Source organism: Solea senegalensis, linkage group LG21 (assembly GCF_019176455.1).
Source record: "Solea senegalensis isolate Sse05_10M linkage group LG21, IFAPA_SoseM_1, whole genome shotgun sequence".
In the NCBI taxonomy this organism is placed as follows: Eukaryota; Metazoa; Chordata; class Actinopteri; order Pleuronectiformes; family Soleidae; genus Solea; species Solea senegalensis.
The window spans coordinates 153169-179658 of record NC_058040.1 but is presented as its reverse complement, the minus strand read 5'-3'; the positions used below and the strand labels follow the sequence as shown (position 1 = coordinate 179658).

Genomic DNA, 26490 nt, shown 5'->3' with positions numbered 1-26490 from the left:
ATGTTTCGCTATATTGATTAAAAAGCATTACGTTGATAGAAGTCCAGCACTGTCTGGTCATGACGATGTTTCAGAGAAGAAAGAATTTCCAATGCTGTTGTGAAAACAGAGTCACACTTGTGTAAAGTAAGACTTTGCAGTGGTGTTGCGTGTGTTTCTAAGTAGGATGCCTTCACTGCCTCCAAGTTTTGAAACCCAGATTCTCATTTCAGCATGCCAGCCACTGTGTCCGTGTGTGACCTTCTCTTTTCCTCACTTTCCCCTTCCCTTTCCTTCATGTCCTCCTCCTCTTTTTCCACTCGGCGGCTGGCCAGGGCCGGAGCAGCCGAAGCAGTGTAGCATTATTGGGTTTATGTGGTGGGCAGGCAGGGAGACAGGCAGAGGGAACTGAGCCAGATGGATAACAAACAGCACCCACTAAGGTAAAATAGAGCTCAGTGAATGTGTGTGTGAGAGTAAGTGTGTGCGTGTGTGTTAGAGTGCAGGAAATGTGGCCGCCAGACCAGGCTCTCTGACACTGTTGGGCTAGTCACTGTGGTGCCAGTGATGAGATGAACAAGGCTCCGTCACAACTTGGCCTCCTCTCTCCAGATTTTTTTTCTCACACACCCACTTCTCTTTCTGGCCAGCTAAATGAGACAACACTATCGTGCTTGGAGAAAGAGAGTGAGATGACCAGTGCAAATTATATTATTTCTCTCTCGGGGTTTTCTTTTTATTGCAAAGCAGTTTGTTGTCCTTTTCACTTAAACATACGCATCATTCTCCTCCTTACTGGAATTGTCTACACACTACTACACAATGAGAAAGAGCATCTCTTTTCCGGTGATCGTTGAGCTTAGAGGCAAGCCAACTTATTAATCAATTAATCATGAATGTCACGAATGTGAAGATTTTAAACAGTTACATATTGTATAAATGAAGGAAAAGTATATGAAAAGCATTAATTTTGTCATGCATAATGGTATAAACCTTTGATGACTGTGCCTAACATCACAGGGTCACATTGTTCCTTTGTCTCCTAACTTTCTTAATGCCACAAGAAAAAGGTCATGTGATTTGACCTGCCATTCCCTTCTTGAGTTACTGTTTTTATGTTGTAGTAGGTGCTTGTGCATGAAGCATATCACCTAATTAGTTCTTGTTTACTTGAATTAAATCATTTCTGGTTCAGTTACTTAATTAACAGATGATGTTAGTGTGTCATAGCTGGGTGAATCAGGATGACGGAAATTAAATGACTTAACTTAGGAGAGAGTAAATTGAACCACAGTGTTGTTCTGCTCTTCCAGTCTTGGCCACTAGGTGGCAATAAACGTACTTGGCCTTCCAAATTCAGTACCTTATACACACACTGCATTTCACGAGAGCTTGGGTCATGTACTCTGTGTGGCTAGACGTGCAGGAGCCACAAGCTGTCATTGTGTATCTTGGTGTTCATGCTTCTCGTGCTTCTTATGAAGCCTGAAAGCACCAATACTTCAGTTGCTCTGTTGGAGCAGTTCAGCTTGCTCTCATCCCCAAACAAAAATTAAGTCCACTCCAGTTGGCCAAATGTCACTTTCAAAGTTTCACTTTGTTCTGATGCGCTATCCAAATATTAGCTGCTGCAAATCATCATGCATGAGTCTTTGACTCAACCTCTGGCTTCATTTGACAGTTTTACATCATTTTCCTGTGAAACATGACACGTAAAGACTACTATGAGAGGAAATTTAGCAATTATTATTCTGTAGTTAGATAAATCTGTCTTACATAACTTTTTATATGAACCAATGTCCCTTAGATTCAACCTGAATCTAACTCTCTTTGAATTTCTTATTTAAGTGGTGTTTATATCTCATGTACCATGCATTCCATACAGGAAGTTATTTGCTTTATGTATGACAAAAAGCAGAAGCAACCACAAAAAGTTTCAGAAGTGAAATCTACTGCTTGTTCATCTCTTTGACGGGATAAGCTCTTCTTGCTGATAGTATTGCTTACCACAGCCAGTTTTCATACAAATCCTCTTACATGCTTTCTGTTAACAAAGACCAAACAGACAGGGTAACAACATCAAAAATTAAACAATATTCACTGCAGATTTAACTAGAAATAAACTATGGCAATACAAAAACCTCCTTCTAACTAAATTATTGAGATGAGGCAAAAATCATGAAACCCCTAGGCCATCAACAAGTCATTAAATAAAAAATGATTCAGGGATCCATAAATAATTAATGAAAATGATCAAAGGAGTTAGTGAGTACATATTTATTTTGTGTTGATTGATTTCTCTGAATTCCAGGTGGGCTCTGGAGTGTCTTCACATTGGGTGGAGCTGGCAGCAAAGCAGGGGTTGAGCAGGAACACAACCCCTTACCTTTGTCTAATCAGAGTCTTTTGTTACTGCTGGTCCTTGCCAATCTGACAGATGGACCTGACTGGCCCAACCCCTACCGTCAGGCCATTACTTGTTTCAGAAACACACAAGGTAAACACATATATGCACATATTTGCGACTGTTTACAAACACTGTGACATGTAACAGAGTGTTTTAATGTATTGTAATAACATTTTATTCGATGTATACCTCTGTCTATGTAGACACGTCATCGCTGCCCGTGGAGCCTCCTCATACTTTCCAGATCAATTTCAACAGTCTGTACACTGCACTGTGTGAGCAGCAGCGCTCTGATCAGGCCACATTACTGCTGTACACTCTGCTTCACCAGAACACCAACATGAGGACGTATATGCTCTCCAGAACCGATATGGACAATCTGGTGGGTAGGATGGGAACACAAATTTGACACATGCACATTATTCATTATTCAAAGAACTCCGCATTTAGACTACGTCAAACCTACGTCAATCTGCGTATTGATGTATTTGTATCTTTTACTTTACGACTGATTTGACCGATTTGTATCGGTTACTTGTATCACACCATTATCAACAGAGAAGCACAGAAAACGCCACAACTTTGTTGTAATCACTGCTCAGGTTCAGCCAATGACCTTAATCAGCAATCACAATTCAAATGTCTTTACTTCTTATACCAGTATGACCTTTCTGCGTTATTTCGGTATTAATGGCTGCTATAATAAAATACCATCATTAGCAGATCTAGTTCATGCTTATTATGTAGGGGGTTAAGTCCAGCCACTTTCTCTGCTGAACAATAAAGCACAACTGCACGACAGCATAATGAACTAACGCTCAAACTGTGTGCGCTCGTTGCTCACCGTGCTAGCTATTAACTGCTTTCACTCAGAGATTATGATAATGTCTGCTGTGTTTAAATCTTAGATGTGACATGTCTATGGTTGAGAAGCAATGAGCCGTTATTCAGTGCTCCCGAAAAGTAAATAATGTAAAGCTTCTCGATTACCATCTGCAGTGCTGCTTTTTTTGTACCAGAGGTGGGCTTGTTTTATTTTATATATGAATACAGTTTTCATGAACTCTGTATATACCCTATTATAATGAACTGATGTTCTATATGATGTTTTTTCCTAAGTTTACCCCCTCATGCTGATTTATTGTATCCTTTCTGACTGTAGATTCAGTCAAGTACCAAAATTGTAAATTAGCCAGCAGTGATTAAAGATATATGTAACATTTCTGCATCAAAATATCTAAAAACGTCAATACTAATGTTTTGTTCATTAGGGAACTTACATTCACCAGCATCTCGTTTAAATATATAAAAATTATTTTCTGTTCAAGGTAACGGGCCTTGGATGCTTATCCCCGACCCTCATATGAAGGATAAAAGCAGTAGAAGATGAGTGAGTGAGTGACTGAGTATCGGTCATTAATGGCTCACAACTACTCAGTGATGTTTGCTGCTTGTTATGCCACTGTAGCGCTCCCTGTTAAACGCACAGGAACATCAAATGAGACGACAACACAGCAATCCCCATGATTAGTAGACTATCAATTAAAAAAATTAAACCAAACTAGGAAAATGTAACCACTGTTTACCTTTTTTTTAGAACCACAATAAACTCATTAAAGTCATTTCTGTGATCATATTAACACATACATTATGTTCATATCTTCATTCTGCTCTCCTGTCAGGTTCTGCCCATCCTCGAGATCCTTTACCACGTCGAGGAAAGAAATTCTCATCATGTGTACATGGCCCTCATAATTCTTCTCATTCTTACAGAGGATGATGCCTTTAATCGATCCATCCATGAGGTGGTGGGTATTATTTACTTAAACGCACACTGTTCACATTTCGATTACCACTAAAAACGTCTTAGCTGTACTTGTTTTGCATACTTGTGCTTTTTTTTTTTGTCAACATGCTTTGCTTTAGTGTCTCTTCTTCTTGTTCTAGGTCTTGAAGAATGTCTCATGGTACACGGAGAGAACGCTGACAGAGATCTCCCTTGGCAGTTTGCTCATCCTGGTGGTTATTCGCACTATCCAGTTTAACATGACAAGAACGAGGGTAAGAGGAACTCAAGTTCATATACACTCACACACTTTAGACACATTCACTGGTCCAAATAACAACGTACAGTGTATTTAACATTGAACATCACAGCTTTGTAGGAGTGAAGCCATAACATCTTGATTGCCCCTAATGCATTAAAAGTCATAAACTCCACCCTCTCATTTTACTCAGGTCTCATCACGATGAATGCTCATGCATTCATTTTGCTTAGAAGTTTGGTTTTTAATAGTAAAAATGGCAGCATCAATATCTGGGATATTTTAAGTTTAATTTTTGTACAGATGAAGGACATTGTGATATGTTCACACAAATATTTAAGTCCAGTAAATTACATTTTACTAGTAATAAATGCTATGTGTCTATGTGCTTCTTCCCTAGGACAAATACCTCCACACCAACTGTCTGGCTGCACTTGCCAACATGTCAGCCCAGTTTCGATGTCTGCACCAGTACGCTGCCCAGCGCATCATTAGGTAAGAACAGAACAAAGGATGATATATCAACTGACAATTTTTATCCCAAAAGGAATGTCAAGCTTAGTTTAACCCACTGATTGAAATGCCTGGCAAATTAAATATTTAAAATCTAATATTAACAGTTAACATATGTAATGTTTGATTTGTTTGATTTTGCAGTATTTTCCCACAACAGTTTTAATACAAACACACAGATCTAACCATTATCTACATTACATTACATTACATGTCATTTAGCAGACGCTTTTTCCAAAGCAACTTACAATGGAATTGAGTACAATCAGCCAGGGGTGGAGTCGAACTTGCGACCATAACTAAACTGCACGACCAGACCTCTGATGGTAGCAAAAATAATCACCATATACATGTGTTTGTATGTCGTCCACTAATTCTTAATTGTGCTGAGTAGGCTTTCTGTTCTCGCTGCCAGTTTGAATAAAACACAACAAATGTGCATTTCTGAGAGTCGAGAGCCTCAACCTCAGGTTTTGACTGATTTTCAAAGAGAGGCCTTCCTCAGAGAATGTGTGCGTATAACATTTCAGGAAATGATGTGAGGATGATCTGATGTTATTTCATGCGCAGAAATCAACATCAGACGTTTGTGTCACTGTTAGAAGGGGTGTTTTCCATTTTATATTAATTGGTGCTTTATGAACACGGGGCCTCAGAAGAATCATCTGCTTTGAATAAAAGCATCTGCGTAAGGACAGGGAATGGAACTTTTCATTCACACACAAACATGCTCTTTAGTTTCAATTTTTTATGACTAAAATATTTATCATTATCTCAGCTTGACATTGGATGTCGCAGAAACAGAGGTGTTCTTGTGTAGAACAAAAAAAAATGTTATGTAACACGAGAGAATGTAGAAAAAGGGTTTGACCCACAATGACATGGAAGACTGCAGAGGACAGGACCTAAACCACACACAAACACTCACGCACGCACACACACAGACACACAGTCATTCACGTCTGTTTGTTAGCTTCAGACAGACCGGGGAAGAATGTTTCCTTCCTACGTGCACACATTCATGCACACTCAAGGATCCCCTTATCTCCCTGCCTGTGTCTTTCTCCATATCTGTGACGCTCCAGTGTTTTTAGTCAGAAAGGAACGCCGTCTGTGAACGTGTACATGTCCGTCTCGTGGTGATGTAGAGTGACTGACTGCATGTCTGATGATAATGATAATGATGATGACTATGATGGTCTGGGTTGGGTTTAACTGGCTGGCTGGCTGCTAGATAAAGGGAAATTTCCTGGCAGGAATTTCCACATGGCAGCCAGACACTGCTGAACCCTGCTCCATAATTGACTCTTAGAGAATCATGGCTGGAATTGTTTGTTTACAAGCTGCAGTGGGTTTGTTTGCCCCAACCATTGCCAGCCATCTTTAGGTATAGTTCTCATCCTTTGTCTTTGGGCTTGGTAATAATTAAATAGCAATATACAGTATATGGTGATGATGAAATATTTATGTACTGTGCAAGCACATAATTGCCATGAACGTTTTGCTTTGTATGTGTGACACGTTTCTGTGCTTCTATCAATATCTATCTATCAATATTGACAGCTTTTTTTAAGGTTTTACTTTTTCTGCATTTATATCACATTTTGGCCATATTCATACTTCCCTGCTTATTTTGAATATTGAAAAAGCAGAAGGTGTGATGCTCTTGTCACACGTCTCCCTCTATTCAACTATTCTGCCGAGGTGTTAGCATTTGTAAACATTATTTGAAAGCAGCCATAATGCAAGCCTCGAAATAAATGCATGCACAATTTTAGTTCTCTCATATGTATGAACGTGCACTTTTGTGTCCAAATGAAAAACGACACTGGCAGAGACAGAGCACCTTCACATTCAGTTTTTCAGGGTACACCATGTCTGTCAGTATCTCAGTCTTATCCCTTATTTGAGGATTAGGCAGCAGCATGGAAATCCTCCTGTGTGGCTGTTTCCTGTTCATGTCCGTCACTGCCTCGGCATAAACGAAGGATGTGGCGGAGCAGCTAATCAAAGTGCGTTATTGTGGGCAAGGGTCCCAGGTGGAGCTTCCTTGGTGGTCTGTCGTTTGAAAGAGAGTAGACAGTACAAGAGGCCCTATCAGGCAAACATGGCTTCTTTGACATTAGGTCTTTATATATCAGGTAGACCTCCTCCTAGTTGCTCTGATATCTCTATTCAGCTATCATTTGGCCAATTAGTCTGCTTAAATAACGCTGAGAGATGTGTTGTGTGTGTTCTCCAGTGTTGATAGATGGGCAGGTGTTGCTACAAGGAACTTGGTTGAAAACATTTTTATGCATCTCAGATTCCCTAGCCCTTTGCTGTCATTGAATTTAATTTATTCTGCAAATCTTGTTCCTTGATTAACACACAAATTAAAGAATTTACACCCTTGGGGACTCTAGAGAGAGTATTAAAAATTTGTAATTAAAACAGAAGGTCATTAATAATTTTGCTAACACTTTGTAGTAAACAGGATGGTCAAATATATGTGTGTGTTTGTTGCTATTTTTATACAACTAATTTATTAAAACAGATTTATTGTGTTGTGTCGTTATTGTGAATAATGTTTTAGTCAAAGCACTTTTTTGTGAACACGCTTGACGCGTGATTCGGCTGCCTGTGATATTAACACTGCTGTTAATTGTGTGTGTGTGTGTGCGTCACACTTGCTTGTTATCTTCACCCATCCTGTTGTTACCACTAACCAGACTGTGTGACTACTGATGTCCTGCTATCACATGCCACACTGTAATCACATACAGACAACCCTACGCACAAAAAGCACACTGTTACCTAAAACGGAACAAACAAATACATGTGGCTAAATAAAAGCCAGTTAACAAAGGAGCATTGTGGTCGGAAATGAATGGTAAATTAAGCTTATCTTAAGAATGTTCAAGATCATTTTGTTACTCCAAGACTACTTATATATTTTTAACAGCCTCATTCTGAAAGTAAAACAACCCTGTCTCTAATATAATCTGTTGAAAACACTTTCATTGCAGGTCAATAATATGTCAACAGAATATGTATTTGGGTTTTGGCTTATTTTGTCCCCACAGAAGTGTGTCATTTATCAGGCGCTGCTGCTCTGACTGCCCTATCTGTCTCTCTCCTGCAGTTTATTTGCTTTGCTGTCCAAAAAGCACAACAAGGTTTTGGAGCAGGCCACTCAGAGTCTCCGTGGCAGACAGGAAGACAACACAGCCTTGCCTGACTATGTGAGTAATAGACAAAGTCATACTTATTGTTCAATAACGTGGCAGATGTGGAATGCTCACAGTTTGGTGAGTGTGGAATAACGTGAATTACATGAGTTACACAAATTCTAATGCTTTGCATTTTATAACATTTGAGTCAAATTTCCTTTTTGTTTTCCTCCATTCATCATATTTCATTCATGAGTGCATGTTCTTCCCTGTGTGGGCTTTCTCCACACACTCCTCACTTCCTCCCACAGTCCAAAAACATGCAGATTGGAGTTAGGGGTCATTGGAGACAGACGTTCCCATTGGGATGGATATATGGAATTATGGGAAATTATAGGAAATTGACTTCTTTCTATCAGTTAAAAGACTACTTTCATGTCTGTTCACGATACATACAGTGTCTAAATCCTCACTTATTTAATTAACTTGTGTAATTATCAGCTGTTTCAACATTGTTTTGTATTTTAAGGAAGAATTTACTGGTAAGCCAAGTTCTGTTAGCTGCTTTAGGATTCATTTAATTTTGTAGTTTCTAATTTAATTCTTGAAAAAGCACCAAATGTATGCCCTATAGCTGCTGACCTAGTTTCTAGTGGCTGTCTGCACCGTTCCTTTGTTTTTTCTCATTACATTCTCACTGCAGATCCCGTGTAATTTGCATTGAAAATAGTTTCCACTTGTAGACTAATATTTGATGAAACTATCAAGCATTAGCAAAACTGCAGGTTTGAATAATTTATTCTACATGGCTCCAAATTAATATTGCAATTTCTCTGAAACTTCTGTATTAATCTGAAATTGAAATCTTAACAGCACCACAGCAGTAATGTGGTGGAATTTGTTGGAGCCTAAACCGATAACGGAGGGTGATGTTGTGTTCCACTGAAATATAATGACTAGATAAGGATCTTACTAACAGTCACATCAGACTAGTGAGTGCACTCTGTTGACAATTGGTTGTGTATAATTGTTGATATTTGTGTGGAGGCACCTTTGCCCTCAGGTTTGTCTGTCTACATCTCTACGTCTGGCTGTCTCATCAGATTTGCATGGTTCCAGAGAAGTGTGTCTGCGTGTGTGTGCGTCTGTGTGTGTATCTGTTTGGCAGTTGGTGATGTTAGTGTGTCCCCAAAGATGCCCTTAGGTGTTAGGGTAATGAGAGTGTATTTGAGTGCTCCTTCAGCCATGTAGAGACTGTCTGATGAGGCCCTACAAACGGACATCTATGCAAACACGTAAACACTCACACATACTCATAAACACGTATCAAATGCAATTATCCATCCTTTCTTTTTATGCTGGCTGCCTTCAGGGCTTATTTTGAATCTTCTGTTTTATTCACACACATTCATAAACGCTCACTGTACATGACTGAGAATGGAAAAGGAAAAACAGATTTCTTGGCAATGATTAAATTTTCTCTGTTGACAATATCACTGTTCCCCAGCTGTTCCTGTTAGAGATTCCATCAGAGTATATTTAATAATGACAAATATAATACAAATACATAGCAAAGAGTATGGTTCCCATCACAACAACATTTTTGCTTAAAAAAAAAAAAAAGATGCATTGTTTTGCTCGTGGCACAAGGCAGATTTCCTGTATGTCATGGGAAATTTATATCAAGTTTCTTTTTTCTTAGAAAAGTGTCTGACATCTTGTCTGGGTCATAGACTTTAAAGAAGGAGCTGGTCAACATTTTTGATACACTTATCCTTGAGCTTAGACTATACTAACGCAATGTGACATTGGTTCCCATGTCTACAAAGGATCTCCTATCCACAGCTAAAAATTTCTACTTTTGTTGACATCTCGCCATGAAAAGGAACATGCTGTGTTGTTTGGACTTTGTACATACAGTATGTGCACCAACCCCCCCGTGCCCAAATTTATTTTGATTGTTGACAAGTTGAGTTTCAGTTGTGTTCACACGGAAGTGCACAGTTGGCTTTTCCCACGTGTTTGTCAGTAAACGTCTTGTTCTTATTCTGAGGTGTTTTTTTTAAAGTGTTTGATAAGGCCTTTCGTGTTGTGCCGTTCAGAGAGAAGGGGACCTTCCAGTCTGTCCTCGATTCTTGCTGTTAATCGCTTGTTCCCATTTGTTAAACACACTGATTGTGTCCAACTTGTCAGTCTACATGAAACCTTCCCCAGGCTCTTTATGTTTTATTAGAAGAAGCAGTGGTGGCTCTGTGGGCGTGAGCTTCAGTCCCTTGGTCCGCCACTTTGGTCAAATGTCTCAGTGATGATTATGGATGGATAACCAGGAACCTTTTTACATGTTTATGTTGCCAAGCGAATGACCCCCATGGCTCTGTGGATTTCTTGATTTATGTTCATCTCTGTGGAGATCTCTACTGGATTGATTAGTTAATTCAGTTTTTTTAAGTAAATTTCATAATTTATATTTTATTAGTAATATTGTTTGAAAAATCACTAAAGATTATTAATTTACAACAATGTATTGACTATTACTTTAGCTGATGGCTTTTTCTGCTCCACCAATCAGATCATTTCATGAAATGTGTGACTGAAACAAGAGAAGTGGGCTATCATACCGCCGTAACTTTTAAACGAGAGTGTAAATTCATCACGCTAAATCATGAATGCAAATGCTGCTTCATCTCAAAATATGGCTGTTTTCAAGTGTTGCAAAATTGGATCTGGTTATTCTGTGGAGTTTGAAGTTCACATCTGAAGATCACAACTGCCTGGGGCAGTGGCTTTCACAACAATTTTCAGAACATTCTGGTGGAAAGCAGCGCCTGGGTCACTCACTCACTTGTGATGTTTCCAGAGATTTTCCTGTTGTATTCTCACATGCGCTTTCTCATAAATGTGATTAGTGGCCTTGCAGGTTAAGTTCCTAACGTTCCCCACACACAATCCCTATGGATGCATTCAAATTCAGTCAGACTTCAGTGTATGTGTGAAAGCAGAGAGACTATGTGCTGAGGGCTCAAACCGTGTTTGCATGTAGACTTAAGATTAAGCAAATGTCTAGCTCATTTGTTCATATCAGCAGAGTAAGAATGAGTAGGGATGAAAACTAAACAGCTAGTTAAATATTTAATTCAGCAATATAATGTGAACGTAGGTTTACTCAGTACAGAAGTTAATAGTTGCAAATGGTACCTAGAAGGTGAACATTACAATGGCCATTTATTCTATACTTCATCCCATGGTATTAATCTTAGATGGAGATTTGCATAAAACTCATGCATAGCATTATCTGACTTATAGTCTTAATAACCTTACACACCAGCCAAGGTGTGTCATTTGTTCTACAGATGTGACGTCAATTAAAGGACTGCTGACCCATCATATCGACTCGCTTTTTTTTTTTTATCTCCAACTCTGGCCCTCCACTCTTCCTCCCATAGCAGGGAATGTGGCAGTGTAATTGGAAACTTGCTTGGGTTTTAGTCACAAAATTGCAAAACAACATTAGAAGTTTTGTATATGGAGAGAAAGAACATGTGAGGAGAAAACAGGCTGAAGGAGAGTAGAGGAGATGAGAGAGTGGGTGTTAGAGTGTTTTTGTGACGGGCATCTGGAAACAATGTCATTTGGCTAAGTCTGGCTCTGGAAAGAGAACTAATGTTTGTTTAATGTGGGATTGTCCTGGACATGTAATTGCTCTCTTTACACGGGGGCAGGATATGAAAAAACACCATGCTGAGCTTTAAGCTGTGGTTAAAAGCTGGGTCTATTCTGCTTATGTGTTAATGTCTCCCTCTTTCTCAGTCAGTATTTACATGACATTACAAAATAAAGAATTTTGTGTTGGTCTGACTAAAACCAGACCAACACAAAATCCTTGACACAAAACAGTAGGCCAAAAGTGACAAAAACGTGGCAAAATCTTGGCCAGTCAGCTTAAAGAACTAAATATTTCATGGTTCTTGTGATGGTAGGAAGTCTCGGGAATGGCGCTTGACAGCAACTAACAACTAACAGCCATACAGGAAACTGTCTAATACTAATAAGATGCAAGGATATGTATCTCCACCAGGCATAGTGGAGATGGACACACTTCAGTCAATCAATCAACTCCCCTCCAGTGCTTGTATACTGAGAGAAGGGCAGTCCTCCATTTGAACAATGTAGTTGAGCCACAGTCTTCTCCCGTGTTTCTCCATCCTCTCTGTCTTTGTCTGCCACTCTCTCCCTCTCTTTACCAAGCATATGCACCCCCCCACCCCCATTCCTGCATGTGTTTGTGCTGCTGTGTCTGGTTACTGTCAGGGAAGAAAGAGTGAAGGGTTAGGGCCTCTTGAGCCCCTGGGGAACATCCAGAGGCTTCCAGTCCATGCAGGGCAACTCTCTAAGGGCCTCTCAGTTGTTCTCTGCAGCCTCTGCACCTTTTGATTGCAGTTGTTTTTCTTTTCCTCTGTCTTGCCCGTTGAGATATATGTTGTGACATGCATTATGTGCCCATACACACTAACACATAAAAAGAGGGAAGTTTGTGCAGTGTTGCTGTGCTTTGCATTGTGTGTCACTGTTTATGCTCCTGGCCAGTGGTAGTGGTAATGTTACTTTTCTGCCTCTGTCTGTTTACGGTTGCACATTTCTGGGAAGAGATGACAAGCATGCGTGGACACACACACACACACACAAATGCACACACAGCCAGAAGCATGTTGGACCACCCTGTCTATGTGTTTACGTATGCTGGTTGAGTCACAATCTGTGATCTCTTTTTAATAGCCAGTAGTAGACACATGCATTAACTTTGTATCACCGTTCCTCTTGTTACAGGGGAGCAGCAGAGCCCGAGGATGTATCCACTGATAATCAACATTATGCCTTCTGTTTGTTATCTGAGCTTCTAGGAATTAACCACTTTGTTATTAGGTTAGGAAATTGTTTTGCAAAATCCACAGTTTTCCATTAAATCAGCCATTTCTCACAGACAATGATGGAAAAGAGTTTGAGTTAAAGTCTTTTTGACACAGGTTTTAAGGTCATTGGCGTTTACCTGCCACATTGCTTGAATTAATTAGTTTCTTTGAGGTATTTCAGCAGTTAATAATATAATTGATTCACGTGGCCCTGAGATGGACTGGCAACCTGTCCAGGATGTACCCCACCTTTTGCCTTATGTCAGCTGGTATTGGCACCTGTGCCCCCATGACCCTCATGTGGAGGATAAAGTGGTAGAAGATGGATGGATGGATGTTGCAGTTTTTTTGGCCACACTGAAGTCTGCCAATGAGTAACAAGTAACTGATGCACACTAATGTCCATCTAGGTTTGAGGTTATATAAAACAATGTTTCCATTACATAATGTGTCCACTGGGTAGCACTAACACATTTATTATTTTGCAGAGAAAGAAAAATGCTTCTACAGGTTAAACCGTGTTTAGTGTGACATACCCTTACTTTTGAACAATAATCCAGCGCAAGGGCAACACATATCTGCTGTGAAAAAGGTCTGTTACACCAGGTTTATTCAAGAAATGCTTGAGCATTGCATCCACATGTTGTATGAGTTCATCTCATTGACTACTTGCTAATATATAAGACCAACTTTCAGTCACATCATTCCAATCCAGATGTCAATGATCAGAGTACATAAACACAACAAAGCTGTTGGTGCAGACTTTTGCACAGTACTTCAGATTCTTACAGGTGACATCATGACCGATGGCCACTTGATCTATATCCCTCTCTGCATGTTTAAATGACTTGAATATGGCTGTGTTCACTGTAGCCTCCTCTTGGCTCAATCGCAAATAGGAATCTCATTTAATTTTAACTTCAGCTTCTTCTACTTATTACTCACTTATGCGCTGTGGTGCTAATGGAGCCTCTGGGAAGACACCATGTGCCAGGACGGACATCACTGTCTCCATTCACAAATGGTTTTCCTAAGAACAGCACTTGATTGATTGCAGTATGAATTATCCCATCATATTTCTTATGGTCTTTTGATGTAAATCCAGCCTCATTACAGGGTTGATGTATATTATCTACATTTCCCTGAAATGAGAGGTTACTTTACACTGATGTTCTGTCATTTAATATGAAAATACCCAGAGGGGAGACACGGAGGGGAAAAATTAGGAAATTAAAGGACACCTATACATTTTACCCTTAACCATTCAAAGCCTATATTTTTCTTCACCGAAAGAATTTATTACATCAGGCTCTTATGTCTGGTGCTTAAGTGAACAGCATGTTTTGTGCACGGCGAACAAGTATTTTTCAAGATTTAGCACAGTGGCATCAAAGAAGTTGGACAATTTTAGAATTTTTTTTAAAATTATTTTTACACAACAGTTAAACCTTGCTGTAACTATGGTACAACAGCATGAAAAAAAGTAGCTTCCATATCATTTGAATGGGAAAAGACCATCTATGTGTGGGGGTGTCAGTGCAGGAGGCTTCACTTGCTCTTTGATGCATGCAGCTTCAAAAGCTTTGTGGATGTCTGCACTACATATGCTGTTTAGCTACATTGACTGCTATATGCAAGAGCATATTCATGTATGATTAGACATATTTCTGTTTCCCAACACATAAAATGACTGGAGCTGTAATAACTATCCAAAAAATTCTTCAAACTAAGAAACCTGTGAACTGATTTTTCACTGAAAAGTTGTTGGTAAAAATAAAACCTTTCTAAATGAGGTTAAATACAAGTTTTAATTTACGTGAAACACGTAAACAGTTTGGTGGTTAAACTCCTAAACTGTGGTCCATAATAAGGCTTCAGTACCTCCGTTAGACTTATGTCACTTTCAGTGTGGCTCATTATGTTGTCCTGTCGGTCTCAACAAAGGTCTGTCGCTTTGGGTTCTTCTCATTAAGGCAGTAACCTACTGAGAGCCGAGAGCTGGCTTCTTTTCTATCACCCTCATCCAATCTACCCATTTGTAGCCTCTCATCTGTCAATTTTTTCTCCTCACCTTCACAACAAAGATGGAATAAGGGCCCAATTGTTCACTGAATCGTTACGTTATCACTTTATATATGTGTCATCTGCCTCTCTCCTGTGTGTGTCTGATTCTCTCTGTGTTTTTTCTTGAGCAGTAGGAGTGCCAGCCCTACAGGCAGCAGGTGCTCTGGGGTCCTCATGATTGTCTGCTTCCAAATGGTAATTAGGGCATCCCTGCTGCGCCTTGGTCTTTTTCTGATCGAGCCATAGCAAAACAGAGCACAGCTCACAGTAGATCAATTAGCACTGCACACCTTTTATTTGCCAGTGCTTTTGCAGCTGTTGGCATTATCCTTTTTCATCACCATCACCAATGTTTCGCCCTCTAGCCTCCTGCTGTTGGTGCCAGACAAATCTCAGAGACTCAGAGAGTGAATGTAAACTGATAATAGTAGTTGTCTGCCTGTAAAATATGCTGGACTTCCCCTCTACACAGACAGTGATGCAGTGATTGTCCAGCACAGTTTTTCCTAAACTGATTCAACCGGTGTTGTGTTGGTGCTGTTGTTCTGTTGTGGTTTTTTGCCCTTGTCTGTGTCGGTGTGTGCAACAAAGGATGTGTTGTGAATGTGTGAGGCTATTGGGTAATGAGAAGCTGACCTGTGTACAATGCTGTACAAAATGGTGTGATTATGACATGACCATGGTACCATAATGCAGGTCAGACAGTGACCTATTTAAAAAAAAACTCCCAAAAGACATAGCAGGCTGCTGCTGCTCAGCCAGTCTGACCCTTTCTGTCTGTCCACGTGTTTTTTCTTTTTCTCATTCTTCTCCTTTTACATTCGCCTCATTCAAACTATATGTCAATTAAAATGCTGCTTTTCTTTGGTTCTAGGTGCATTTTACATGAAACTACTCCCGAATATTTCTTATTTAGGTGTGGCTTTCATTTCTTTTTGTTTGTGTTTATCTCCGTGCCCTTGTCTTAATATGTCTGGTTTGTCTGCCCTGCAACAGCCTGCAGTGAGCAGCGGGGCCAGCCAGGAAATCACTAAGCTATTGGTTTAATGATGCCAGCACCTACTTTAAAGGGATTTACATGTCTGTGTCTCTAAACACCCTGTCCACTCACACAAACATTTGCACAAAAACATGCATGGGTATGATACCAGGAATGGCCAGACAACCACCAAGATAGTGTAGTGGAGGCACTGCCCTTCCCATGTACAGATTACATCTGCAAACTCTATAATTTTCTTTGTCAGACAGATAGCAAAGGTCAAACGTGTACCTGTAGACATTACAAATGAAAACACATTTGTGCCCAGCATGCTGAAGAATTAGCAGGACAATCAGACAGATGGAAAAGCTTACACACACACACACTCACAGCTTCCTGTAAGGTTTGAGTAAAACGAGTTAAATGGGCCAGTTATCATTGAGACTAATGATACAGCTCATGTCTGAGGCCTGTGTTTTCTTGGGTGGAGAGAGGACATTAAACAGCAGCATGAGTGGTTGTGACTAAATGACAATGCAGGAAGCTTAAAATTGCATATGAGTGGAGAAGGAGTAGAAAAGCTGTTGGGGTTGGGTAGGAAGGTGAAGTAAAGAAAGAATGAAAGAGGGAAGGAAAGTAATGTTTTAATTTGGTCATTCAAACACATTTCAGGTGTTTTCTTTTTGTCATCGAGACATTTTTCTGGAAAACAAGTATAAAGTACAGAGTGGGAACTGGGAAGTGTAAAAGGAGGAGCCTAGATATTTAAATCCTGGGTTTCAAGTAGACCATGGTCCTTTTAATCTCATCCACTTGTCAAACATACACACAGGGCCAGGCAGACGTCTAGCTAGCCTATTTTCATGTGACCTGAATTCCCCAGTGTGGCATTTTTTTCCTGCCAGGCTAATCTCATTAAGTTGGGTGCAGAACTGGAGAACAAAACACGAGGCATCCCTCACTCCTACTCTGTCCTCCTCTCCTCCTTTTGTCTCCTCTTCATCATGTTCGCTTTTTCCATTAACCCTTCCCACCTCCATTGTCTTCTTCCGTGCTTCCATTTTAGTTCCTGTCCTCCCTCCTCTACGTCCTCTGCCGCCTCTTCTTCCCACTCGGTTGTCTCCCGTATCTGTCCCTTCTTTCTGTCTAATTATGGCCTGCCACAGCAGAACAGAATAGAGCAGGTCTAACTCGGCAAAGGAGTCAAACCTCTGGAGCCACCTCTGCTCCCAGACACACAATCAATCCTCGTTATAGCCAGCTCTCTTGCCTTCCACTTTTCCTCTTCATGTCTGCCTGTTTAAGCTCCTGCACACCTTTATCTGCCAGCATTTGGACATCAGTGCAATGCATTATTGCATATGTGTGACAGGTCTGATCCTTGGCCAGGCAGTACAATTGTTTACAGTCATTCTAATCTCTCTGCCTACTTTCAGGATGTATTAGAACGTGCATGGGGTTGTGCGTAGGTATAGCACAAAAAGAAAAGGCCACACAGTGAGAACAGTTATTTATAAGATAAGCGCTTGTATCTAAAACAGGGCACAGAAGATGGAATATATAATGCTGCCACATGCAGTTCTGTTGCAGATGGTTCACCCAGATTGGAGGTGGAATCTCAGCTTGCTGTTGCAGTCTCACCAGGCTACAGTTCTGAGTCTGGTCTGAGCTGGTTTTTGCAAATGAATCAAAGCATGTCATCTTTCACTTGAAAATGAATCCTTAAGGATAAATCTGTGAGAACAACACTGAGACCTGTTATCCTCATTCAGATTCATGATTGTTTTTTTTCTATACAAACATGAATTCAAAAACACTTGATGAATAAGGGTTTACATGTGTCTTACAAAGCAGAGGCAATACGCTTTTTTGAATAACATAGCTCCTCTAAACTGCACATAAAGATAAAGGCGCCTATTTTAATGTATTTTACTGGACTTACTATAGTTCCAGGAAATATACTATCCTCCTTTCAAGCCTTTAAATGAAGCAGGATGTAACCCCAGAGGAAGCTACTGATCAGTACTGTCTAAGGCGAGGCTTCCTGTTAAGCAAAGATAATGATTAAAGCTTTGGGCTGGTATTTATTCCTCAGAGTTTTGAAGTTGTGCAACTTATGGTGATTTGCATGTTCCAGCATTATCTTCTCGATGTCCCCGTCCTTAATTGGTATTCGCTCTCTTTTGTGTCCTATCATGATCTACAGTCAAAGGCTGCATTTGTGCTGCATTCCATTTACATCAGAACACAGGCGTTGGAACAGGGAGTGACGCAAACCTCTGAGTTGACTGTGTACCAGAGAGAAGTCAGAAAAAAAACATGTCCACAGATTTGTATGAAGAACGTTGTAAATAACTCATCATGTCATCTACTCAACCACCTGCTTCTTATTCTTTGTCCTTCCAACACCTGTCTCCTCCCACTGTCCTGATCAGTGATTTTAAGAGGTCACCTTTCTTCCCATACTATAAGACCTTGACTGAAAACTTAGTTAACTACATTCTTTCCTTTTCCTCTCCTTACATTATTCCCTCTCTCCCGCCCAACTCCTCCACCTCTTTATTACCCCCTGCTGATCAATCTATCAGGAGGCAATCATTTAAAAACACCATTACAAGTGAAACCACTGTTGTGGGAAACCAATTAACCTTTACATCCTCCCTTTCCCTCAGGCCCAGGACCTGAATGTGATTGAGGAGGTGATCCGCATGATGCTGGAAATCATCAACTCTTGCCTGTGCAACTCGCTTCACCACAACCCAAACCTGGTATATGCGCTGCTCTACAAGAGGGAGCTCTTTGAGCAGTTCAGGTTGCACCCATCCTTCCAGGACATCATGCAAAACCTGGACACGGTCAGTGCAAGTTTTACCAAAACATTGGAAGTGAATTGACAGAGGCTTGGAACTAGTAGAAGAGCTTTACACCATCGTGTTGGCTGATATGTGGTACTATTCAGTAGATCAAGGTTGTACAGACTTTCCCTGAATGTCCTCTCCATCTTCAGGGGAAGATTCACAAAGCTATGCAGCCCTGAAACACATGCAAACTGCATCAGTAACATAGTGTGTAGATCGACTGTGCTGCATACAGAGCTCTGTGAGCTTAAGTAGTATTGATGAATTAATCAGTCCCCTTGTGTCGAGAGGCTCAATGTCAAATATTCATCGGGAGTGTTTTGTGTATGGGGGAGGAAGGAACGGAGCAAAAGAATGCTGTCATTCATTGCTGTATTAGTCATGTAGAGGAGGGAAGGAAGCTTTGGTGTGTACATATAAGGGATGGGGGTTGCTGCGTACACTGCCATGGGCTTTGCTGTTATCCATAAGTATGAGGGAGGCATGCTAGCTAGAATCCCTTAGTTAAGTCAGTCTCCCTAAGGCTATTCTCAAAAGCCTTCCCTATGCTTGCAAATCCATGTGTGTGAGCATGAGACTCAAGATGAGGGGCTGGCTGTGTTTTTGCTCCTCTAAATTAACCCCATATGGAAGGCCTTTGGACTTAATGAAGAGATTAGTATTAGATAGATGGAGACGCACACGCACACAGTATTCTTGTGGGATCTGGTGTATTTGAGTTTCTTTAAAGCGCTGTAAGGAGAGAACACATTGCCCGTAGATACATTTTTTTCACTATTGGTTTGACAAATAAAGCATCAAAAAGAATCGGTAATGCCAAGATTTTGCCAAGGGAAAACCTAGCCTAGAAGTTGAAATGCAAACTACCATTTCCTTGAACTCTTGTTTAGAGTAAACCCAGAAGGCAATAAATAATTTGAGCTACAGTAAAGTACTTGTAGTCGTGTAAAGTTCGAGAGACGATACGTGCTTGGACCCTTGATGCCTACAAGCAGGTTAGCAAAGTGTTCATAGCAGTTTTCATGCATCCCCTTTAACATGTGTAGCTGTTTTTAGCTGCATTTTCATAGCAATGTACTGCTGTTAGGAAACTTGTTGGCTGGTGATGCAAACAGTATAATGTAATGTATGAAAACAAGCTGTAACGGCATACATTTAACATCACATTTAACAGCCATGTTAGTACTTTTCAGAATGACACCCACATTGTTCTTACATAGATCTTCATATTGCACCCAGTGTCATCATAAAGGTATAGCTCCATACAGTTGGATAAGAGAAGTCAAAGAGCTTCATGACAGAACTGGAACTTGTTGTGAAATCAATGTGACACAAAATCCTATCCATTTAGTAATAGTAATATTTTATGGTCAAAGATTATGACAAAAATCCCACCAATGCTGGATCGTACAGCCTAACAGTAATAATATAAGAATTGTATGTTGACACATATGAATAAACCCAAAATTGAATACTATACATACGAATTATATTACAGTTTTTAATAAAATAGTCAAATATGCATTACAATGCTCCCCAAAAATGTATACTTGCAGTGTGCTGTTCTACCCTTTTTTCTTTTTCTTTAGTATTTGTTACACATACTATGTCTGTGATAACATCACTTGTGTTTATAGGTACTAATAAGTGTATTTTGGTTTACAAAACATGGTTGATAATATATCTCTGTCAGTCTAAATGTATTTTCTGCAAAGTTGGCTTCTGTATGAGGATTTGCTTTTTCTTCTCATGTGACCATTAGGTGATTGGCTTCTTCAGTCAGCGTCTGGAGCTGGCTGGAACTGACCTGTCAGTTGAGAGGGTTCAGGAGGTCATTATGAAAGGAGCCCAGGCCCTGCCCAAAGACAGACTGAGGGTAAAACACACAAACACACATTCCTACGCATACCGGTATAATTTTTTACTCAAGTCTCCTCCAACAAGTATCTATCCTACTGCATGCAAAGGACTGTTCATAGTGCTAGATTAATCCCACTGCCAATGGCAGTAGAAGCTATATATTCAGGCATATCCCCAGAATGAAAATAACATGGTGCTCATGTTGGTTTAATGTGTTCTATGGGAGAGATGCCTTAGGTCATAATTTGTGACACCAGGAATATGATAATAATAATGTTATCATAAAAACAAATACCCCACCCACCCATCCACGTTATACTACATCAAGAATTTCTTCAAGGTTGGCAGCTCTTTATACACACGACACACACACACACACACACACACACACACACACACACACACACACAGAGTAAGAGGACAGATTGGATGGCAGAGACAAGGAATAATAAAATATTGCCGGCTGAGGATGAAGCTGGACATATTGGACTTCAGGATTCACATGGAGAATCTAAGAATGTGTTGTTTACGGCTGCAAGGTACGATAGATAGGTACCGGGGAGGTGAAAAAAATTGAATTAGTTTGTCTGGGCAGGTGAAAGAGCAGGAAAGGAATGGTATAGGGATATGGACTGAGGCGAGGGAAAGATGGAAAGCGCCATTGGGACATGAGACAAAAGGCCAAAGCCCAATTCTCATTAGCATTAATACCCATCTTCATTCCATCTCTGCTTGCCTGCTCCATCCGAACATGTAATGACATTTCAAGGAGATGGGATAGGGGGCTATGGGGCACTTTGTCATGGGCACATAAGATCAGGAGGAGGGGGTAAGGGGACATAAATCTGCCACAGCGCCTCGTTACCCAACACCCAACATTCCTAGCGGGTTCGCTAACCCCCGCCCCTCCCAGTGCTCCACCATTAATCAGTGAGGAAATATGTAACCAGCGGTCTCCCCACTCCGCTCCTCACCAGCAGTGAAGCTCTTAATTGCATGTTTCATCATGTGTTTCATGTTCTATACTTGGCGGCTGGCTGCAAGGCATTTGTCTAACTAGCCGATGTGGAAGAGGGATGGCGCGTGGCCACGTGCCCACGCGCACTCCTCGTCTCACTCTCAGTCGGCACGTCAGAGCGCTAATGTAGCGATCGACCATAAAGCTGTAGAATTACACATGGCACAATGAGGATAACCCTGGCATGTCCTTCAGCGAGGTTAGAGTACTTGTGGCACTCGCTGATGGCTGCAGCACGAATACGAGTGTGTGTCATCTTCTCCATCAGTGTGTGTGTGACTTTGAAGATGACCGTTTTGTGTCTGTGCAAAAGTGTTGTTGAATTTCACAATGCCTCCTTTCTGGCTCCAATGGAAGGCGTGATGTTTCCTCAGGGAGAGGTCCCTACTGCTTGGTACCATTTCAAAGGTACCATCAAGCTTTCCCTCTGCTTCTCACCTCCCTTTATCTTAAGTGTTTCTTCTGCTATTCAGCCTCCAAAGTGAAAATCCATAAGTTGGATTAATGTTGTGTGAACTCATCAATACATTAGTAATTACTCAGTAAAAGCTTGTAGAAGGAGTACTGGTGTCTCCTGCCATTGTGTGTGCATAGAGAGAGCTGACAAGAAAAAGATGTAAGGATGTTAAAAAAACAAGTCGAGTCCAAGCATGCAGCTTATGTCAATGGAATTATTTTCTTTCCAACTACCTGAAATTACTCATGTTGACACTTAACTCATGCAAACTGCATTTTCTTGTTCGTATGCCCTTTTGTCTTGAAATCCGTTTATTGGGAGGAGCTGACAGTTGCAAAGTAAACGATTTTGCTGATATGTATAAAACGGAAGCATGTTGTCTTCAGAGAGGGGCCACACAAGATTACACATAGGCTGTTTACATAAAGGACATAAAAGCAACTGCTCAAAAATGTAGACATGTAAATTAGGTCCCAACTTAAAGAAAGTGTTAAAAGAAGGTGGCACAGTAAATACCCCAGGGACCTATGGGTGTGTTGTTACTGGGTGTTTAAGTCTACGAAGAGTCTCATGCCTGCAGGATGGGTTGTTTAGCCTGACCAACTGAAATCTACCTCATTGAGCAGCGATAGTTCACAGACTCTCTGGCTCCTTAGGGCAGAATGAATGGAGGGGTTGTGTAGTGGGGTGGGAGCTTACCAGCTGTTACTCGGTACCTGGCCCTTTATGACCTTTTTCAGAACTAGTATCAACTACAAGCTAAGTACAGGTCTAAATGCCCCTATCCATCCTAAATGTGTCCTCAGATCCCATCACAAAAAAACACATTTGGACTAGGTTTGCGGATGTATATGACCACATTCCTGAGCATGTGTGAATGCCAAAAGTATAGATTAGAGACCGTCTGCTCAGGTGAGGTCCTCTGACCTGCTGCATTTCCACAGCTTTTTTTTTATTTTATTTTTTTATCTTATTTCATGCCACAGCAGTGTGAGTAGGGCTTTGAGTCACTAATTTCCTCTTCTCTCTGACTCGCACAGACAGTGAGACACAAAACGCATCATTATCAGACACACCTATACAGTCTGACTCGTCGTAGAATTGCTTTGTTTTAGCAAACAGACGTGACGTTTATTTGAAAACAGGGTGGGGAAGGCCAGATCTGGTCTCGTGGTCCAGGACTCATTTTGATGCATCCTGGATGTGTTAACTGTCATAGTGAGAACCGATTAAGTTAATACCAGATCTGAACAGGGTCCTTGGCCTACACTACTTTCCGACACATTCTGTTCACTCAGAAAGCCTCATATGGTCAAATTGAGAAACCTTTGAAATCCTCATGTTTGAGATTGTGCCAGGTACAACCTGTCTTCATTACAGGATACACCAACATTATTCATTTAAAAATACATACATTCTGCTCCAGAGAAGTCTATTCAGAAATACTGCTCTCTCAATTCCTTTTGTCTTAAAATTATGCTCATTGGTCTGGATGTGCAGAAATTAAGACTTTTGAAAACAAGTACACCGTTACCTATCAGTAACAGTTAATGAGATATTCCACAAAAGTTAACTTAATGTTATGCAGCTGACAAGTTTCAAAACCCAAAGGTCCATCCATTTATGAATGAACACACGGGATAGAGGAACAAACTGTTTATTGTTTGTTAGACTGACGGCATCTGTAGTGTGACAGAGTTGGCGTTTCACTGCGTGTATGCTGGGTTTCACCTCGTTGTTCACCTAAAGCAACAGTTAAAATAATATTGATTTTTGTTGTGCACGGTTTCAAATAAAAAGGAAAAAGAAGATTCTCAACTCCGCCAAGTGCTGATCCTCTCTTTTGCCTCCTGGATCCCCAGACACAAGGTCACAGGACAACGTACTTGTGTTCATTGGACTTACTGCTAAGCTTCACATTAAAAGCAACAGCTTCCAACTCCCTTTATGTTCTCAGCAATCTGAAACACACAACCAGAGGCGCAATGGAATATAGTTACCTTGTGTACAGGAGCGCCAACAAAGCTAACATTCCAGCCAGCAGCAATCCAGGCAGTGCGGCCGCACACATCTTGGAAATAACAAAAATTGGCATGTCCACCAGGCAGCGTGTTTACATTACTGCCAATCAGAATGGGAGCCATTCCTGGACAGTTGCCAGTCTATTACAAAGCTGACATAATATGGAGACAAACAACCCTCTCTCATTCACACCTACGGCAATTTAGAGTTTCCAATTAACCTCTAGAGTTTCCAATTAACCTAATCTGTCTGTTTGGACTGTGGGAGTAAGTTAAAGTACCTAGAGAAGACCCACATATGCAGGAGGAGAGTTTGTACGACATATACACATACACTAACCTCGCTGAAGGGAGGCGACAGAAATGTGCAGATGGGTTTGAGGTAAAAAACCTTGCTGTGAGGCATCACCACGAATCTTGTATAAAGGGGCTTTACACTGAATGACGATTGCAAGCCCTTTGATTACAATGGCACAATTTTAAATTGCAGTATTTCCACATAATGACCACTCATTTTATCAAAGATGGTGCACTTTGTAATATAATCTTTGGATGCTTGCACGCACATGCGTGCGTGCGTGTGTGTGTGTACATACGTACTAGTTCATAGTTGCTCCCTAGCCGCATTCTTCTCTGTCTGAGCTCTGACAGCACAGCAGCGTGCAGAGGAGGAAGGGAACACAGAGTCCTGAGTGAAGATATGAGGCCAGCCAGTCAGTCTGTGTTCATGGGCGAGGGCCTGACCCACCAGGACCCATAACTAACTGATATGAGCCTGGGCCAATTGGGCCCAGACAGCTACCAGACTGAGAACAAAACAGAGGAGGGCAGAAGGAGGAAGCCACAGTATAGACAGACTAATGGTCAGAGATTATATTAGGGTGTTGGTGTTCTGATTTTTCCCAGAACACATTAAAGCATGGAAGGGACATTTATTCTGTGATGTGAGCTACGTGTAGTGATACCCAAGACTTCCCAAAGCTCCAAATCCCCTGGTGTCTCCTGTCCAATATAAAAGAAGGAGTTAAAGCTGAAACCATTGTATTCAGGCATCATTATTCTTTTTCTGTCTCTTTCTTTTTTTTCATTTCGTGTTCACTATCTAGTGAAAGTGTTTGAAGGTGCACAGGGGACTTAATGTTCCTGTAGTTTAGGCTCATAATTTTGGATTAAGGATGTTGTAGTGACACAAGATGTCTGTCTTTTGGCAAATTCTGAAATTATGTATTGCCTCATGTACTAATGTCATACCTCACTGACATCTTTTAACATTTAAGGACCAGTTCAATATTTTGGCATGTGTGACATGTAAATATGAAGCTTGAACCAGGCACTGGTGAGCTTATCTTAAACTGGAAACAGAAAAAATGCAAGCTTTATTCTGTCCTTGATAAAAACCAATGTTTGAAAATGAATGAGAAACTAGGAATAGTTTCTCACATGAGCATCAACAAAACCTTTTTTTGACATGTTTACAATTTGGCTCTTGTGCAAATTATGCAAAACATGGTAATAAATTAGCTTTATTGGTGCTGGGAGGTAGATTTTGTCTTACATTGACCATCCAGCTATTTTTTAAGTGTTTCAAGTTTTTATATTAAGATAAGCTAAGCTAACCTGACTCTGGCAGTGGCTACATAGTTACAGTGCCCACATGAGCGTGATACTTATCTTGTCAACTAAATGTCAGCAAGAGAGCAAAATTATTGTATTTTCCAACTTTAATAACAGGATATTTTTTTTGCCTCAGTTTTGGTTGCAGTTTGCAGTTTCATCATTGGCAACATCATTACACTGTTGAGAAGTAAATGTTTGAATGGAGTAGATCATCGTTTAATGTTACATTTGTGTCTTATAGTGTCAGTGTGACGAGCACCTTATGATAGTTTATGTATGAATCTGGCTGCGACAAGTCGTCCAAATGGTCAAGCCGTTTTGGTGACTGTCCATAGCCCTCCTCAGCCAAATCAGAAGATGTTAGGAGACTCTGAAAGGAAGAAACAAGTAGACAATGGCAAAGTAGTGCAGTTTTATTTATTTATTTTCCAACAATAGTCAACCCTCTATTTACAAAGACACCGTCTATGTGCAGGCTCAGTGTGGATGTCTGTAGTTTCACCTCTGCTGCATTCAGAGGCTATGATGAAGTGCTCCTCATATTCACAATCCTGGTCTTGTTTTGAAAGAGCATATATTGTTCTTTTAATGTCCTGCCCTTATGGCAGCTTAT

General features: G+C 40.6%; 1 protein-coding gene across 1 annotated transcript in view; it reads left to right on the top strand.

The window, feature by feature from the left end:
* dym (dymeclin) overlaps window positions 1-26490 on the top strand; it is a 41730-nt gene that overhangs the window by 10054 nt on the left and 5186 nt on the right. Inside the window, exons 9-16 of the mRNA XM_044012584.1 lie at window positions 2291-2476; window positions 2590-2768; window positions 4069-4194; window positions 4334-4447; window positions 4832-4926; window positions 8069-8168; window positions 18719-18901; window positions 20667-20780. Of these exons, the coding sequence (XP_043868519.1) occupies window positions 2291-2476; window positions 2590-2768; window positions 4069-4194; window positions 4334-4447; window positions 4832-4926; window positions 8069-8168; window positions 18719-18901; window positions 20667-20780 (1097 nt within the window). The remainder of the gene's footprint in view (window positions 1-2290; window positions 2477-2589; window positions 2769-4068; window positions 4195-4333; window positions 4448-4831; window positions 4927-8068; window positions 8169-18718; window positions 18902-20666; window positions 20781-26490) is intronic.